This window comes from Brachionichthys hirsutus, chromosome 7, assembly GCF_040956055.1.
Source record: "Brachionichthys hirsutus isolate HB-005 chromosome 7, CSIRO-AGI_Bhir_v1, whole genome shotgun sequence".
NCBI lineage: Eukaryota > Metazoa > Chordata > Actinopteri > Lophiiformes > Brachionichthyidae > Brachionichthys > Brachionichthys hirsutus.
Genome location: NC_090903.1, coordinates 7,582,841 through 7,601,414, shown reverse-complemented (window position 1 = coordinate 7,601,414; position 18,574 = coordinate 7,582,841). Strand labels below are relative to the sequence as shown.

Below are 18,574 nucleotides of genomic sequence, written 5' to 3'. Positions count from 1 at the left end.
GAGAGTCAGGAAGCAGGCATTTTGCTTCACGTATTGATAACCTCTGGATGTGTCGAAGGCTCAAATTCCCAACCTTTCCATTTGCCCGTTTCCTGGTTGGACAGTAACCTCTCGCATCAGAATGCACTTGGGAGATTTTGATGCATGTTCTCACCAACAGGCTGTAGTGGCCTCCTCTTTCTATGGTTCCCTTTTCCTCAAATGCAGTCAAAAACAGAAATTCTAGACAGAATAGTAGCCCTTGCGTATTTTCTGAGCAAATCTGATTTCGTGCGGGTACGTTTAGAAGAAAGAAAGGAAAGCACTACTTTTCAGAAGCAGTCCTCTGATGACTTGGCCAGGGATTGACGGCATGTAGTTAACCTGCCTTGGTGCATTTGGCAAGGTCAGTTCTGTAAATGTTAACCTTTGGATCTGAAATCGCCTCACTTTCAAACTAATTACATACATCCCAAATGGAAACTGTTCTTCAACTCCAACAAATAAAAAGAGTTGAATTTTAATGTCTTGCATTGTTATTTCTTTTGCTCTGTTAGTATTTTTTTTCCAGAACTTCAAAGGGACAGGTGAACAGAGGAATCTACATCATATAAGGTTCATGTTTTTTTCTGTTGTCAATGAGGAATTGAGTCAATAAATAATAGGATAAAGGTCTTATGGTCTACAACCCTGTTTGTGAAAAAGTGGGAACACTGTAAAAATAATAGCACAAACACAACATTTCAAATGTTGAAACAAAAAAATGTCAGACTTCAAAATCATCCACAGTTAGAATTTGATACATTCAAAATATGTTGAACTATTTATCAGTGCAGTCTTTGACAGAGTGGTGAACCCCTCCCATCTCTTCTTCACAAAGCCTCGGCCTCTGCTTTCTTTAAATATTGAGTCTTATTTTTCCATTCTTTTTCAGCCACTGTCCCAAGTCTTTTATTATGTGTTGTTGGCACCAAATTCTAAATGGCTACAAAACTTGAAAAAAAGTAAAAATAAATAATAATTTTTCATTTTCAACATTTGATATGTTTGCATGGTCAATTAAATATGGAGTTTCATTCTTTTGAAAATCAAAACATTCTGTTTTTAGAAACATTCTACACAGCATATTTGGAAACAGGGTTGTATAACAGGGATGGATTTTGTGAAATTGTTAAGTAAGAGCTTCTTGGTCCGGAGGCGTTCTTGTTTGGCACTTTTCAGAGGAGGCACAAGATGGCTGTACTAAAGAGGACATGATGGCAAGTGGTACTGCACTCGAGGTATTCGGTCTTAAAAGCAGCTTTGGGACTGGTTGATCTTCCCAATACTTGAGCTCCTCCTCCTCTGATGGACTCATTGAAGGCAGGTCGGTTTGGTCTAGTTGGTCCGTGTGGCCCCTGTTGTCAGGTCTCCAAGTGTTTTGAAGAACTCCTCCATCTCTTGTTGCAGGAGAACATTTCGGTTCTCTGCATCTTGATGAGCTCGCTCTGAGTTCCTAAGTCGGATCTCTAGCATTTGAAACTTCTTCTTCTCCTGGTCCAGCTCTTCTTCAAGGTGGTTTACCTGGGACCTGTACCGAGCACAGGACTCCTCCAACCTGAACAAAGAAAAGAAAAAAAAAGACGTCATGAATAACAAGCTGATTTTAATTGGGTATTTAACAGGAAGTGACTCATTCTTACTTGCGAATGCAGGTTTCATAACTCGTCCTCTGTTTCTTCAACTCCTGCTTGAGCTCGGCCAGCATCATAGTGAGACCTGCATCAGTTCCTGCAAGATCATCCTCAGGGCCACTTGCACTGTGGTCCAGGGTATTTGTACTCTCACTCATCTCTGCGGGTCTCTCTTGACCCTGCCCTAATTTCGAGCCCTTATCGCTTCCCTCTGGCTCGGCCAATGAGATCTCAACGGACGTCCAGATAGAGGAAGGGTCAGCAGGCAGGCTAAGACTGGAGGGGGCAACATTATCATAGGCAGAAAGTCTGTGGGATTGGTGAAGAGCTCTGTGACACAGGGATGTTTGAGGGGAGTCTTCGTCAGAGTTCCTCTGAGAGTCCTTGAGTGAAAGTGTGGTCTCTTTTAGGGACAGGGTTGAATCCTTTAGCGACACCGTTGAGTCTTTGAGTCTTTCGCCTGATGAAGTGGTGCGTCTGTGAGCTCTGAGGGATGACAGACCATTCATCAACCAGTTGCTCCCACCAGCTACTGACACATCCCCTGCTGACCCCCCTATTTTCCCTCTTGGACCCCCAGATGCTGCACTGCCTTTGAAGGAGCTCCTCCAATAGGGCTGAGCTTTGGGCTGCTTACTGGGGCTACCAGCCACTTCACTGCCGCCTTTCTCTTCAGTTTTACTTTCTTCTGTTCTGTCCACTTTCTCCTCTGTCTTATGTTTGCTTTTCACTTCATTCTGACCGTCCCCATCCTTCACCGTTGTTGTTGTTGTTGTTGTTTGTGTGATGCTCAGGGCAGTTGGCCCACTGTCTGTGGAAGGGGTTGGAGGTTTCTCTTGTCTGGCTGTGGAGGGTGGGGCGTCAGCGTCTTCTTGTGCGAGCCATTCCACTTTGGGCCGTTGAGCATTACCCTGCTGTTGCTCTGAAGTGGTTTTAGTCTCAGATTCCAGCTCCTCGTCTTGGTAAAGTCTCGTGTGTTCACTGATCAGCACAGTCATCAGGTGCTGCACCTGTGAACTTCCTGTTTATAATGACAAACACACATTTGCACACATCTGCTATAGACATGTTTCATGACTTCATATTTTGAGTGGAAATCAAGTTCAATACATGTTGATCACGAACCCTCCATCATGGTTACTGGGTCTTCCACTCTTGGCCGAAGGATATTGGGTCCAAACACAGTGGCCAGATTTTGTACACTCATTTTATTCTCATTGGAATGAGACTGCACCTCATCCAGAAACCTACCCAGACCAAGCCAAAGATGGAACACATTATCATATGTTTGAAACCAACCAACGCTGACAGATTTGCTCCTTTTTATTTAATTATTTACTTAGAAAATTCATACTAATAAAAAAATAAAAATAAGAATGAGAACTGATCCATGATTCTGACTGGTGCGTGGGCTCAGCTGAAAAACAGACACTCAGAGACAATGTGATGTCACATTCACTGATGCTGAAGACGTGGGTGAAATGAAAGTTTCTTTTGAACAACATGTCAAAGCCTCCGTCGTCAAGCAGAATGGGAAATGGCAGCTACAGTAAATTCAATATGTCACTCGAGTTAGTTGAACAACATGTGATAATTGCGGTGCAAAACGTTGTTTACTCACTTGCAAATGTACTTGAGTAGGTTGAAGTTCACCTGAGGAAGGGATTTCACCTGTTTGCCCAGCTCGACAACACCCTTAAACAAAATAAGGGCAGGTTTAATGCCTGGGCAAGAGTTTGCAGGTTTAGTAAGCGTGAAGCAGGCTAGTAATTACCATCACGCTATCCTTGGTGAGAAGCTGAGCACAAGACAGAAACTGTGTGTATTTGGAGAATGGAATTATTGGCTCCGGCAGCTCCCGTATGTACAGCTTTAGAAGTGATGCCACTGTGTGGACATCTGTGGCACTGTAAAGAGGGCAGAAATAAAGAATACCATCCAGCACAGACTGCTGCTATAGGAAAGTTCCCCCTACAGTGTGTCACCTGTCAAACACTGGCTTCTCGCCTCGGTCAAATGCATCCTGCAGTTCTCGAACGTGGTTGGTTTGTCCGGGGGCCCTGAAAAGGCCTTCCTCTTTGAGGCCATGCTCACGCATGAAGCACGCACACTGTTCAACCAGCACAGGAACCAGTCGCTGGGGGTCGCACTGGGCGTCATGCAACATTGTTTCCTCAAGATGCTGCCCAAATATACCTGCAGTCAGAAATGAACACCAATAGCATCACTGATAGCACTGATCCACCTTTGTATGCGCATGTTTAAGAGTCTTACCGCCCCCCATTGGCGCCCATATGGCTCTGCGTATGGCACGGACCCATTCCTCCATGTCGCTCTGAGAGGTGGCCATCAGCAGACAAGATTCATGGCTTACACCAGTTCGATCCTTTTCTGCAGTACCCCCTGGAGTCACAGGACATTTCACAACTTTCTGGATAAACAGCACAAACCAGAATATCTTCCAAACACTGTACTACAAACATGCAGATTTATGCGTTGAACAGCAGCAGCAAAGTTCTGGGATCCACCATCCGGATGAGGATTTTTTGATAACCTTAATGGCTTCAGGGCCCCTGGAAAGTACAAAGACTACAGCATGCTGTGCTGCCCCTCCCTCCTGTGGCTGCATGCGGCTTGATACCATTCGGTTTGACATTTACATTTATTTCATTTCAGCTTTGATTATGTCATGTGAAATTCTCTCCCTGTTTTTCTTTTCTTTTTTACTTTGTTTTGGCTTGCTTTGAATTACAGACGGAGATAAATGCACCAAAACTGCTGTTCAAAAATGTTCTTGCATTTTAAAGTGAGGGGAAAACTTCAAAGACCAATCAGAAAAACTGAGGACTTTTGTTTACAACACTGTAAGTATATCAGTACAGTATAACTATTACAAAGTCTACTCTGTGGAAAAACAGTCCTGTGGACACCATTCATCTCCACCATTCTCTTTTCCTTGTATCTCTTCACTAACAAACTCCACAAAGTCACGCTAGCATTAATTCTGATGTATTTCCATAGTAAATGACTATAAAGCATATGCACATACTCAGAGGCCATATAGATGTGACTGTACCAGCTAATAGCGATGTGTCCCCTTTTCCAATATCCACTCCTGCAGCAGCTGCACGTTTACTGCAGTTCAATGCATGTGTATGTAAAAGAGGAGCCAATTGAAATGCCATTGTCGTCAGACATAAAAATATCAGCGTCATATCTGTTCACAGTGCTCTATGGAATGGATAATTTATTTTTACAGGTCCTCTGATTCAGTACATCGAAGGGTTCTCTCTGTTTTACAGTAACAGCTTGTCCATACTGCAACATAGAAAGCCAGCGTAACATCTGTATTTTTCAATAACAGTTCAATGTGCTTTTAAAACCATGCCATTGTGGGATTGTTTCAGAATTTCTCTTCTTTCTTTCTTTCTTTCTTCTGTTTTGACCACACGCATGGTGGAGCAGCTATGAATGAAGTCCTTGTTTATTCCTCAAAACAGCCTCATCCCTTCTCGTCTCTTGAATATTTTATATGTGAGTTGCTGCCTGCGACTCATATGCAGTTGCTCTTTGTGTTTTACTGTTTTTTTCCACTCATAATGGGTTTATTTTTAAATGCATTAATTAATTATATTATTTGCACGTTTTAAGCGGAGTGCCCGGAACCTGCAATATCTGATCATCACCCACTAAACACCTACTAAGTGAGAATTTTGAAGCTTTAATTATCTATTTCTAAATTATTTCATTATTTGAGTTTGGAATAAAATATCTTAGAACCATTTACATATTCCTTTATTCTTTTCGTCATATTCCTGCATTCCTCCTCCATGTTCTTCATAATAGCTCAGGATTAGGAACAATGTCAAATTTTGACAAATTTGATTCACTGATCCATTGTGTGATTGATAATTGATAGAAACATTTACTTCATGTTTTTACATATTAAAAAAAGAGTTAAAAAAGCAAACACAGAATTAAATCAAAAGCATAACACACATTGGAATCAGCAAACTAGGTCTTATAAAGAACCAAGGCTGAAAAGGAGTAGGAATGAGTATAAGCTGATGATGTCATTGAGGATGCCGACCTGTAGTTTCTCGGGTTTACCTTAATTGTACCTTCTGGTATGAAAAGGAAAGTTTTCACTCCTGGTTCTTTTATTACTGCTACGATTGTTTAGAAATAGAATAGAAAGCCTTCTATTCTCATTGTTGACTGTATTCATTCTTGTAAATTCTTTATTCTTGTCACCATGGCAACTCACCTGGAACTATTTCAAATAGGTGTCGACCAGGCTCTTCCTGATTGGCAGACAACTCATTGACCTGACTGCCCTGAAGAGGAATGCAACCCTGCAGGAGAAAGGAAAGGAAGGTGTGAGATGGACAGATAGAATGGCAGATTGGAAGGCAGGCTTGAGGAAGACACACATATCAGTATTTAAAGGACAAACAAGGAATCAGTTAGCAGCTCTGGATGGACTTGGACGTGAAGTGCATGTTAAAGATGATAGAGTTCTTAGTACGTTGGTTCCTCGGCATCTGTCCAACAGAGGGAGGTAATGATAATGGAGGGAGGGATGACTCAGGGAAACATCTCTTCATCTATTTATCCCTCCGGCGCTTCCTACTTGCACTGATCCTTCCAGAGCACGGAGAAGGTCAAATGTCACTAAGTGCTTGCAGCAGAACCACATGGATGCTGTTACCACATTATTAGTGCGTTGTCAGGGCAATGGCAACACACTTCAGCTGCAATAGAGCGTGTGGGGATGTGTTGGTGTCTTAAATCATTTTTGTATGAAATGTAATTGAATATTCAGACAGCTAAAGTTTGACACAAAGAAATATAAACATAATTTAATATATCTTCATAAATTATGGTTATATTATGCAGAAAATAGCTTAATTTAATGACAAAATGTGTTTTATTGCCTGATTTAAAAGGATTTAAAATCAGGATTTAAAAGCCTTTTCAGAGACTGATAACGCATGGTGGATGAAAGGTTGAACACTTATCAGCCTTGGAATTCAAACATATCAGAGGTTGTTGTCGTCATGCACCTGAGCCTTGGTTTCATCCTGGTCCTTGTAGAAATAAAGTGCTTCAGTCCTCAGGACAAACCAACGCAGCTGCCAGTTTTTCATGATGCTCCGCTGTCTCTTCAGCCAACCTGCCTTCAGTTCTTTCTCCTGATCCAGAGGCGAACACGGCCTGGAGACCCGGGACAACTCGCCAAGCACCATGCTTTTGGACCGTGCTGCACAAAAGCATGTAGAAATACAGTGATGTCTCACGATTAAGAGGAACATAAAATTTGTTACGTAAAACAGAGGATGCGTTGTATTTTTCCTTTTATTTTAAATGCAAAAATCTTCCAATACATTTTCTCAGAAGATACATGCTGGAGATGCATGGACATAATGCATTTTATTATGTTTCAGATGTTATAGACGATATCATAGTTTTGAATAAAACTTTTGACAACTGGAGTTTTGCTGTGGATGATTTAACTGCTAAAGACGGATGACAATGATGGACTATACTCTATCTTAGCATTGGTACGCCGGTGGCATGGAGTGAAATGATCCCTTGGAGTCAATTGAAGGGAGAGAGAGAGAGAAACCAAAGGTAGTGGAAGAGAGAGAAATCAATGGCATCTTTTTCTTGTTAATTGCATCTTGCTTTCTGCTGAGCACAGCAGGGAAGGTATCTGCAAGGGGCCTGGACTGAAATCTCTCCTATGTTCTCTTATCAGGTCTCTTTCTGGAACCCTCATTTTATTTCTCCTTCTTGGGGCAGCCTTCATTTCAATAATACTGAAGACTGAAGAAGATGACACATCAAGCAGTCATTAATAAAAGTGCTCTATGGGTAGCGTCTCTCCGCGAGCCCCTTTCTGTCTGGGGAGCCCAGTCGGTCCATGACATTACTTCCAGGCAAGAATTAAACAAGGATAAAATATCTGAATGAGCAATGTTAAAAAATACACTTTTATGTTAGTAGGGCTTATTTTAGAGGATAAGTGATTATGCAGAAAAATGCCCTCTATAAAGATAATATTCTTCAGTTATTAGTACTAATTTATTAGTGAGGAAGTAACATTACTGTTGTACCGGTACTTTGTGACAGAATATGTCAAGCTTCATAAAATAGAAACACAGATGAATGCTGTTTCCCAAACACATATTATTTAAGAACCATCTTAATATTGTGTTGCAATTTCAGTATCAAAACGTTTTTCCATGGGAGTCTCATTAATTAGGATTTTTGATGAAATTATAAAATGGCATTATTCTCAAAAGGATCATGTCTTGTTGGCTAAAGCCCTTCGATATTCATTTAAAGGTCCTCATGCTGTTCTACCACATGGATAATGGAGCACAGCCTCAAACACCAAAAGCAGCTTCCTGTAACACTAACTACTTAACCGCTGTAGGATTCACCCCCACGGATGCTTCTGAGTGCAGATCCAGCTCTGTAATGCTGTATGAGATTGAGTTGAATGATGCTGCATTAAAGGGGTCAGAGGAGAGCAGAGCTGGAAATCTAATCAAAGGAGAATACCATTACAGCAAATGAGCAATGGCAAGCGCACGAAACATGGCGAGCAAACTGAAATTGTTGCTGCGCTCCAGCTGTGAAGGAGAGAGACTCTTCTCCTTCCCATCATCATTTATGATCTTTTTTTTTTAACCACTGAATCTGAATAATACAATTATGGTACTACCTCACAGAGTGAGAGTTCTTGAAAATACAGAATGCCAATATATTTCCCTTATCTATTAATGTTTAAACTTATATGGGACGCTATTGTAATCAGATGACAAATACTCCTCCTGGATGTATGGAAAAGCATCTGCTGCTTCTGAAAACCTCTCCTATAGACAAGTTGGCACCCGTCATAACTTCCCAGGCAACCTGAAATAGTATGCGTCAGTTGTCAGTGGCAACCACCTGCCATGAAGTATCAGCAAGTCTCTATACGCTGCGTCCTGATAAATCTGGGTGCCAGAAGTCGCTGCTGTGATTCACAACTTCCTCATTCGCCTTCACGCAGTCATTTGAGAGGAATGCATTTGTCACGTATCAACCTCAGTGGGTGAAAGTGGATTTTATCCTGTGTTAAAGGAACCATGTTTGACAGTCAGCTGTTGAGATTAACAGAAGCGGAGGCCCCCTACATTCCTCTGACCTGCTGCCTGCTCAGAATGAAGCTAACCGAAACTATTACAAAATAAACCCAAAATACAAAGCGGGGGACTCAGGTGTGAACATGTCAGGATGCAAGCCATTGGTGGAGGATTATTCCAGCAGCCATTGCACCCCATCTCCAAGAGGATCTAATGTTATAGCAATGAGGAAGAAGACAGGAGGGATTGCATCACCCGGTAGTAAAGATGGTTAACTCTGCTTTAGCATTGGACACGGAGGATAATACTGACACTTATAATAATACTACAGATATTGATACTTCTGGTCATGCAATAAAGCTCCTGATGACGACAGTCAGTGGGAAGCAGAATGACACCTTTGTGCAGACTCAGTGCTAATATGGCGCTGTTACACCTCTTTGATGTCATTATCAGAAACCCTGACAACAGCATGTAACGCTACGACAAAGACAGCAGCACTGCTGCTGCAGAGGCAGAGAGAGGGTGAAAGAAAGAAATGGGTGGAAAATGGGAAAAAAGAGAGCGAATGTAGCGCAGAGGAGGGATGAGAAAGAGGAGGCGGGACTGTCTTACCCCGGCGTGCCTGTTTTATCTTGGGGCTCAGCATGGTTACCGTTGCTGTGCTGCTCCCTCTCACTGAGACATGACTGCATCCCTCTGTTCACACACTGTTCCACCGACACACACACACACGCACACGCTCAGCACCTCTCGCTGCTGCCTCGCCCTGCTACTCCTCATCTTCCACCAGCATCTCTCTCTCTCTCTCTCTCTCTCTCTCTCGGACACTGTCTCTGTCTGTCTCAGGCTTACGAGCACGGAGCACCTAACCACACACTCTCCTCTTCCTCCTCATCATCTCACTCCACCGATCTGTCCCAGTGGCCCAACATGCAGTTCACACTGAGAGCCCTGCCCTCCTTCCTTCTTTCCCTCTCTCTCTCTCTCTCTCTCTCTCTCCCCTGTCTCTTTGCCATCTGCTGCACACTCTCAGTATCAATTTCTCACTGTCTATAAATATGTCTGGCTGTTTGTCCTTTGTCTCGTCACCCTTTTCTGTTACACTGGTTCTCACGCCACTGTGCAGTCTGTTTGCTCACGGAGATTTGATTATGGTCTCCTCTGGAGCCGAAGGACAACCTCATCTTTACTCTACACATGATCTGACACAGCACTGTAGCTCATAAATGATCCCTCGGCTGTTTTGTTTCAACTGTTCCCAAAGCAGCACAAAACATTTGTTGATGCTGCTTTCAGAGACGATGCTGGGGCTGAAAACACTGATGCTTGTAAATGCATCTATTCACTCTTTCTTGTCATATATTTCAATAATATAGTTTTAAGTATTTAAGTACATTCAACACATTTTTATATCAGTCTTTACTATGTTGAATTTTATTCTTAATATATTTCATTCAATAATAATAGCAACAGTAGTAATAACAGTAGTAGTAGTAGTAATAGTAACAATAGTGGTAATATTTATTATTCACATTTCTTCATCATATTTTGTTACCTGTTATCTTTTATTATTAATCTCTTCTCATCTTTACTATTTATGTGTTATTGTTGCTTTCGTCTCTAAATGTTATTAGTCTCTACACAGTACCCGACTTGCGTTTCAATACTGAAATGCAAATTGCCTGATATAGTTTTGTTGATTTTTATTGATTGATTGATGCGACACGAGTCTTACCATTTAATGTTTGTTGCCAATCAATTGGCCAAACCTTTTCCACGCCTATTTAATCACATTTTGGAGGATGCGTGTTGAAACTGAGAATCTCCAGCGCACGACACCAACATGTTCACCTGAGATGTAAAGTTAGAGGGGAAGTGGCGCCCCAACCCGGCTTTACCGGGTGCGTATAAAGTGTTCACTCAATGGAGCGATGCTCTCTTCTGCCTGGTAGGGTTGTAGCGGATGTGATAAAGCAGATAGATGCTGCAGTTCAAGAGGCTGGATGAGACTAAAATACCATGCAGAGGCACTGCTAGAGGGAAGAGCTGAATGAAGAAGAAAATACTCAACTCACACACAAGAATCAGTCAATCAGCCACCCTGGCTTCATGAGGGATTTATGAGACAAAAAAGCCCTAATAATTCACTCATATTGTCATATAAACAGCTCATACCCTGACATGCAGAGGGCTCATTCTGATAGACATGATACAGTATAATATTGAAAAGAATTTTACCTGACAATTAATTTCGGTTATCACGAATGAGAGGAGTCCTGGATGTTTTCATGGCAGTCAGCCCGTCTACACTCCTTCTTAACTGGGGCCATGTCCATGTCTGCACACACACGCGCACGCAAATGGCTTAAACAATAGCAGTACTGAAATCTCAGTTCTCTACTTAATTGAAAATGACTAAGGCGCAAATCAAATGGCATCCGCATACCCAAAGAGAATTGGCTACTGTTGCTGCCATCGTTTAGACACCAGCGAACCAATGACATTTGCCTGAAGAATGCTGATGTGAACAGAGTGTGACAGAAGGAAGCAAACAGTCATGCGAGTATTACTTGCCATGCCATCTGGGAGCGGCAGACGAGAGAGCTCTGAAAAACACAATTCTGCGTGGTCCCAAGCTGCTGCTCTGAGAGACTGAGACTGTAGGTTCTGCTTTACAGAAGAATGAAACACAGCTGTGCTCTCACTGTCCTTCCCTCTTGCCTGTCTCTCACTGGGGGAAACAAGCTGCCTTGACAGAGAAGTGAAAACTGCTGACTTCTAAAAATATTCTAGTTTCTTGCGCATAGATGTTTCTCCAGACCTCCCCCCCCCCCCCCCCCCCTCTCTCTGGAACTCACTCCCCACACCACGTTTAAGTCACTCATCAAATCCCATCTGTTCAGAACTGCTGGATCGATGTTTGGATTTTGGTTATTAGGGTTAGCTTTTATGCTTATATGTTTTTTCTTTTCATTTTTTTCTATTAAACTATCTTTGTGCATCATGAAACACTCTATAAAAGAAATGTATTATTATTATTATAGGTTACTTGTACATCTACATTATCCACATACATTCTGACTTCAATCTCAGAATACTACCTTTAATTTGAGTCAAAATTGAAAAAGAAATTGTAGCCCTAATCCTCTTTCGTATTCATGAACTTGGTGGAAAGGTTACATTTACGTGAAAATCAGAATATAGGGGTTTAAGTTTTTGTTTAACCTATATTTTTTTAACACTCAAGGGCTTTTTAAAAATCCTTTCTATCTATCTATTCTTGAGTTGAGTAGTGTAGATAAAGAAGCAGTGTTAGAAATTTATTTTACTCTTTTAATTTCAGGATTTTTTATTTTTGTCAATTAAACTTTAAACTAGATGGCAGATTATCATGAGAGGGTGGTGCACATATAGATAAAGGGACCATGAATTTTTGCCACATCATTTACCTTTGCAATATAGTGCATTTTCAGAATTGTAATCATTTACACATAAACTACCTGATGAAGTACATTCTTCCATTAAACATGGCAGATGTGCCAGAAATTGCTGCATTTTCGTTGTCATTCTTGCTCAAGTCTTGCTAAATTCTGGATTCTGTTTAAATACTGGATCTTGGTGTGGTAAGCTGAGGGCCGCTCTAGTTAAATATATTTACGTCAGCTGAGACGGAGGTAAGGTAATCGCCGGTGTTTGTTTGTCCGTCCGTCCGTCTGATAGGAAATGAGTGTGTTTAATTGAAGGCATGACAACAGCATGTCTTCATCAGCGAGAGCAGAGGAAGTGCCATGGTGCAAATGACAAATGCACATCAGAGAGATAATAGCATTATGCTGGAAACAAAGACTTTCAGTGCACCTGCTATTAACCGTTAGCACTGGCTAATCACAGGCTTTGCTGAGGACCTGAGCAAACAAATCTATGTTGAACAGTGTTTCTACGCCGTCATGTTTTTATTCGAAGCATCAACAATGAAATTGAAAAAATATATAGGCTGCTGTGTAATACAAAAACAATGGTGAGTGTGAGCATTGATTCTGAGGCACGTCCTGACTAAAACCTAAAACACAGTTTTGCAAATATCAAGTATACAGGGTACACACACTTTACTTAGTGAGGTCTTTAAGAGCTAGTAGTACTTGGTGCTAAGCTGCCGGACATTTGGAGGACAAATCTGCAAACAGATGAACCCGGCTGCTTTGAAAATATAACGCGCTGGTATATTACATTCAAGTACAGCATGTAATATGGCCAACTGTTGTGACTAGGAGGACATTCCTACACATGAATGCACACTAAAGACTCTGTAAAGACATGTGAGCAGTGATGAAACAGATGGACACAAGACAGACTGATATTTGTATTTTTGTTAAATATTGACGGCAGTTTTGTCCTCTCTTTTTCCACTGCCCAGCAGTCGTCGACCGTCCAGCAGAAACGACAGCGCCGCGGCCCACCGCTGCCTGAGTGACCTCTGCCGCGCCGAGCTTTCACAGTGTCTGAAGTAAATGGTCGTTCCGCTGGCGATGGCGTCAAATTGCTCGATCAGTAGCCACGCCTCCCAAAGGAGCGTGAGTGCGTTCATGCTCATCAGGACCGCAACCCAGAACTCCTCGCCTAACAGCGTGAGCCACAAGGATAGGCTACGACCACGCGCGGGCATCTTCTCAAGCAAGTATGTCGTTGCCGAGGCAACAAAAAGAAGATGGGCAATCGCCATGGAGAGGATGAAGAGGATGAAGAGACGGTGGTTTTCCCGACCGATGCACCGGTTGAGGAAAAGGCAGTGGTGGTCGTAGTCTTTGATGCACACGTCACACAGCTTACAGTGTTTGGTGTAGTCGGGCAGAAACAGCTGGGAGTCAAAGATAGGGAGACAAGGAGCGCAAAACAGCAACACTAATTAATACAGTTCTCTGAATGATAAAATGTGAGACAAACTTCACCATCAGACAAATTCAAAATCTTTTTGACCTGCATTTCTGACATCTGCTGCTTGAATTTCACATTGAGATGAAAACCGACTAGCAGACAGTTGGATTGTGCACACGGTGACCTGATCTGAAGCTGCCTCATGCTATTGTTAAACAAAGAGCATTTCATAAGATGACACAGAGGTCCTGGTTCTCCGGGTTGATATCTGCCGATGACGAACGTCGTCTATTTCACCGTTACTCACATTTATCGTCGCATCGTTCATTCGTCTGTTGTGTCTCGATTCGGGGGCTGCATTCTTCTAAGGACACGTTCTATGTCCTTTGGGTCATGTTGCATTCAGAGCCGCTAAAAGAGGCAGCCTGTTCTGTGACGGCGTTCACCAGCTCTTTATCCCAGCATCACGAAATGCCACACCTGTCCCTTAGTAACACTGACAGTTGGAGTGACGGGCCGCTTTGGCTAACTGTTGCATTTCTTTAAAACGTTGTTGTTAAGTCTGTGGCCCAGTAGTGGTGCAAAATTCAGACGTAATCAAAGCTGTAGCTGTGGCAGTAGTAATAACGGCGGATGTGGTAACGTTTGTTGAGGGCCGTCCATTACTCTAGCGGAGGCTGTTTTTTGTAAATAAAATATAAATATTGCTGGTGCCAAACGACTCTTGGAATAGGGTGTCTCGGAAAAGAAAGCCAGATTGGAGGCAGGCATGTGAAGGAGCCCTTGAAACGGGATGTCATTAGATCTTTAAGTAGATCCTTTCAAAGATGTGGCCCCTGAATTGAGACAGAGCTAATGGAACAGCTGACAGATTTCAGCAGAGGTCTATCAAGAACATTTTGAAGGATAAACCCATGGTAACACACACACACACACACACCAAGAACAGAGGGGCTATGTGTTACATTTGTTATATTTAGACTATGGATGGGTGAAGACAGACAGGGGTTGTGTGGATGTCTTACCTCACAGTATGGACAGAACCTGTGCGGACTCTGGTTGTTCTCCACAAGGTCAGCGATGCAGGAGAACCGAGGATCTGCATCTTCTCTGTGCAGCGTCCCTGGGTCTTGAGTCAGAACCTTGCAAAACAAAACAAGGACTAGGGCGAAGTGGATCATCGACAGCTGGACCAGAGCACTGATTGGCCACACACGTTCAAACGATTAAGGATGAATGCTTGACATTTGAATACGCACAATTGCTTTCATCTTCCTTGCTTTGTAAATGTGGGCAAGCAAGGCAGCTGGTATGAAAAAACAAAACCAAAATCCAACTATTGTATTTAGAACATGTTAAGATTGACCAAAATGACTGACAGTTGGAACAAAACTGAGATCCTTGTGTCATCTGGCTAGCAGGGAAAAAAAACCCAAACAAACAAAAAAACTAGATTATCTCGTCATGTGTGCGTGATGTTTAATAAGGATATTAGGCATTATTTTTCCATAGAAGCAGAGCAGGGAATGAAGCAATCCAGCTATGAGGGTTCCCAAGTAGATCGGATTGGGTGACCTGGAAGAGGGACACACGCGTAATCTTAATACCACTGGAAACAAAGTGAAATGTGTTCACGTCCTGGCACACACACTACAAACCTTTGATAAGTGGTCATCCGGTGGAACTGAGTGAAGATGCTTCTGGCCAGCCAGGGGAAAAGCACCCCGCAGGTTATCCCTCCGTAACCTCCTAACATGGCTGCAATCAGCAGGATAGCGGCGGCGCTCAGGGTTGGAAAAAGCAGAGCCCAGCAATGCAGCGCTGTTTAGAGAAGACACAACGGGAGAGATGCACACATGAACACACACACACACACACAATACTTTCAATGCTGCAGTGCTGCTGCTGTCATCAACATTTTCATCATTAGCATCTTGCTTTCATTATTGAATGAAACAATGCAGTGACATTTACCGTGAGACTCCCGCGGCTTGCGGTGTATCGGCTCATTAGTATAACGGCTCAGTAGCTTTGTGAGCTGCAGATGTCTGGAGATAAACAGCACGACAGTATATTCATCATTGTCGGCATCCAAATAGATGACGATATTTATAGGTAGTGGGGGTGTTACCATGTTACATCCCTTTCTTTTAACCAGGTATTTCTAAAGAGCTTCACCTAAATGTTTTCCCCTGTTTGCTGAGGTCCAGCGGTTTGAGGCCGCTGTGATTCTTCTCATGGAGCAGCCTGCACCCTGCTATCTGCAGCAGCACCCAGCACACCTCCACTGCGCCCCTCTCTGCTGCTACATGAAGCGCTGTCGCCCCCTGCTGGTCAGCTGCATCCACAGCACATCTCTGAGGCAAACAAAGGAGGTTGACAAGCACAGTCGCAAAAAAAAAAATCACAATTTACACCAAATCATTAATTAAAATTTAAATTGATCACTGAATATTACCAACCTGTGAACTTTTTTTTTCTCACAATTCTCAAATAAATATAGCGCTGGCGAACCACTTGCTGCTTTTCAGCACCAGCCAGCAGCTTAGTTAAGCTTTTACTGACTTTAAGGAGGCACTAAAACCATGAAAGTTATTTTCCTGAGTGGTTGATTAAAGCGATGCTTAACCTACAAGCCAAAAGTGAATTAAGGCACTCTTTGTTTGATTAAAAGTCTCATGTCAAGTCTTCTTTTGTATTTTTTTACACAATGTTGTCATTCAAAACATTTTAATGGGGCTTTAAACTTTAAGATAAATGTGTAGATTAGTGGTGCCTAAATTGTACCTGGCCTCTGAGCAGGTACCGGACGACCTCTGTGTTGCCTGTGGATGCAGCCAGGTGGAGTGGAGTTACATGGTGCATGTCTGTGTCTGAGAAGCGAAACATTCCCGTCTCCCACAAATACTGCACTGCAACGCTGGGGAAGAAAACCGGCAGTGAGTGCATGCATGATGTATTCCTATGGGACTGCAGAGTCACACACGCACAGCACAAAAACATGGTTGCTTGCTTTGTTCGTCCACTCACATGTTACCCCCCGTGACAGCATGATGCAGAGACGTTTTCCCCTGCAGATCAATGAGACGCAAATCAGCCCCGTGCTGCATCATCTGGTGTATGACATAGATGTTCCCCTGCCTGACAGAAGTCACAGTTACGAACTGTTATAACAAAGGGCCAGGCACATAACTAATACTGTCACACTGAGAAATCAGCATGTTTCTCAGTACTGCGGCTGCTCACCTGCAGCCGAAATGTAAGGCCGTCTGACCTGCATCACAGGCCAAGTTAGGGTCAGCTCCATTACTCAAGAAAAGATCAACCAGGGCGCGATTACCGTGGAGGGCAGCGTAGTGCAGCGGGGTGAATCCACCCCAGCCTGGATGGAGATAAACATATCATTTCTGAAGACCTTCAAATTGATGCTCCAAGAGTAGCAAGAAAACCCGGATGCAAATGTGCATGCGGGAGCCTGTTGGCTGCCCGCCTCAGGACTCCTGTTAGCGAAGGTTGACTTTGGGCTGCATTATTACAGGATGTAACAGGATGTGTCTAACTGGAACCATGAAGGGTTATCTCAATGAGGAACCACAGCAGGGCTTAGTTTCCTGTTGCTACTGTGGAACATTTGCTTCAGGATGCACAGACTGATGTATGATTAAAGTTTAAAGGGATCCTTTAGAAAATGACAGAAGAGCATTTTTACTCACAATAATTAAATCTCATAACATAAATATGTACATGACGCGGAAGGATGTGTATTACAGACACACGACAAAGGTGTAACGGGACCGATTCCTTCATGTGAAATGCTCAGGAGTCAGGACCATCACTATAGTCCCAGTTAGAATTAAATCTGCACGCTGACTGGTTGTTGTTTTATCATACCTCATTTCTTACCTTTCTCTTTGAGGACAGACCGGTCATTTTGAAGGAAATCTATGCACTGTTCAATATTTCCTCTCTGTATACAGTCAAATATGTCTCCTCCGCTAACGGAGCACACGGGCATCGGATGCATTGTGATGGGCGCACCGCCCCGCACCGCCCCGCACCGCCCCGCACCGCACCGCCCCGCACCGCCCCGCACAGCCCCGCCCCGCACCGCAGCGGCCTGTAATCACTTCCACGGAAGTGGAACGGAAACAAAATCAGCCGGTTTGAGGAGGCGCTACGATTTCATGGTGCAAAAGGAGACGGGAGATCGTCTGTCGCTGCTGGAACAGCTCTCTGCCACTGCGTTCCACGGAACCAGGCAGGCCACGCCCTGGGTGCCTGGTTGGCTGCAGTGGGTCACATGGTACCGTCGTCACTTCCGTCAACAAAACACATGGGTCCCTATAAATAAGACAACGCACTTTGAGGCAGGTTCACGCTCATGTTGAGGGAGATATCATCGGTATGGCGGCTCCTGGAGTTTATCTGTCAATGGGCGACGGCAGCAGAGCTCCGGTAATGTTCTCCATCACGCAGCAGAGCTCCGGTAATGTTCTCCATCACGCTTCTGTTGTGTTTCCATGGCTGTTGAAAGGATCACATATTTATTCCACCTGATGGGAGGGTTGGGGGAATGACAGTGAACAACACATAAAACAATTTTGTTTCAAAATTATTATGTTCATTTTTTTACAATATTGTAAGATAGATAAGAGTTTAGTCTCAATTACATTTTAACCACTTGTATTCGTTGGCATTCGGGAGGCGTGAGACTGTGGCCTTGGGAGCTTTCCTTGTTTATTCTGTATTTATGTGTCCTGTTTTTATTTAGTTTTAATATGTTTCACTTGTTTTTGTTTTAATCTGCACATGTACAGCACTTTGTGTCAGCTACGGTTGTTTTAAAGTGATTTATAAATAAAGTTGAGTTGAGTCACTACTGGACAAATCATAATTCAATTTTGGAATGGA

The 18,574-nt window shown here is 43.0% G+C and overlaps 2 protein-coding genes across 2 annotated transcripts; both read right to left on the bottom strand.

Moving 5' to 3' along the window:
• Nucleotides 1–1,356: 1,356 nt before the first annotated feature.
• On the bottom strand, nt 1,357–9,437 carry arhgap22a (Rho GTPase activating protein 22a). The gene is made up of 10 exons (XM_068741167.1): nt 9,404–9,437; nt 6,719–6,915; nt 5,920–6,007; nt 3,927–4,055; nt 3,638–3,848; nt 3,427–3,559; nt 3,274–3,347; nt 2,778–2,899; nt 1,662–2,673; nt 1,357–1,576 (listed from the first exon to the last, which is right to left on the bottom strand). The coding sequence occupies exons 1-10, from the start codon at nt 9,435–9,437 to the stop codon at nt 1,357–1,359; spliced, it is 2,220 nt and encodes a 739-aa protein (XP_068597268.1).
• Nucleotides 9,438–13,160: 3,723 nt separating this feature from the next.
• si:ch211-223a10.1 (uncharacterized) lies at nt 13,161–17,687 on the bottom strand. The gene is made up of 10 exons (XM_068741747.1): nt 17,567–17,687; nt 16,910–17,045; nt 16,694–16,804; nt 16,451–16,583; nt 15,842–16,020; nt 15,638–15,711; nt 15,322–15,484; nt 15,156–15,238; nt 14,689–14,879; nt 13,161–13,646 (listed from the first exon to the last, which is right to left on the bottom strand). The coding sequence occupies exons 1-10, from the start codon at nt 17,685–17,687 to the stop codon at nt 13,161–13,163; spliced, it is 1,677 nt and encodes a 558-aa protein (XP_068597848.1).
• Between the last annotated feature and the right edge of the window lie 887 nt (nt 17,688–18,574).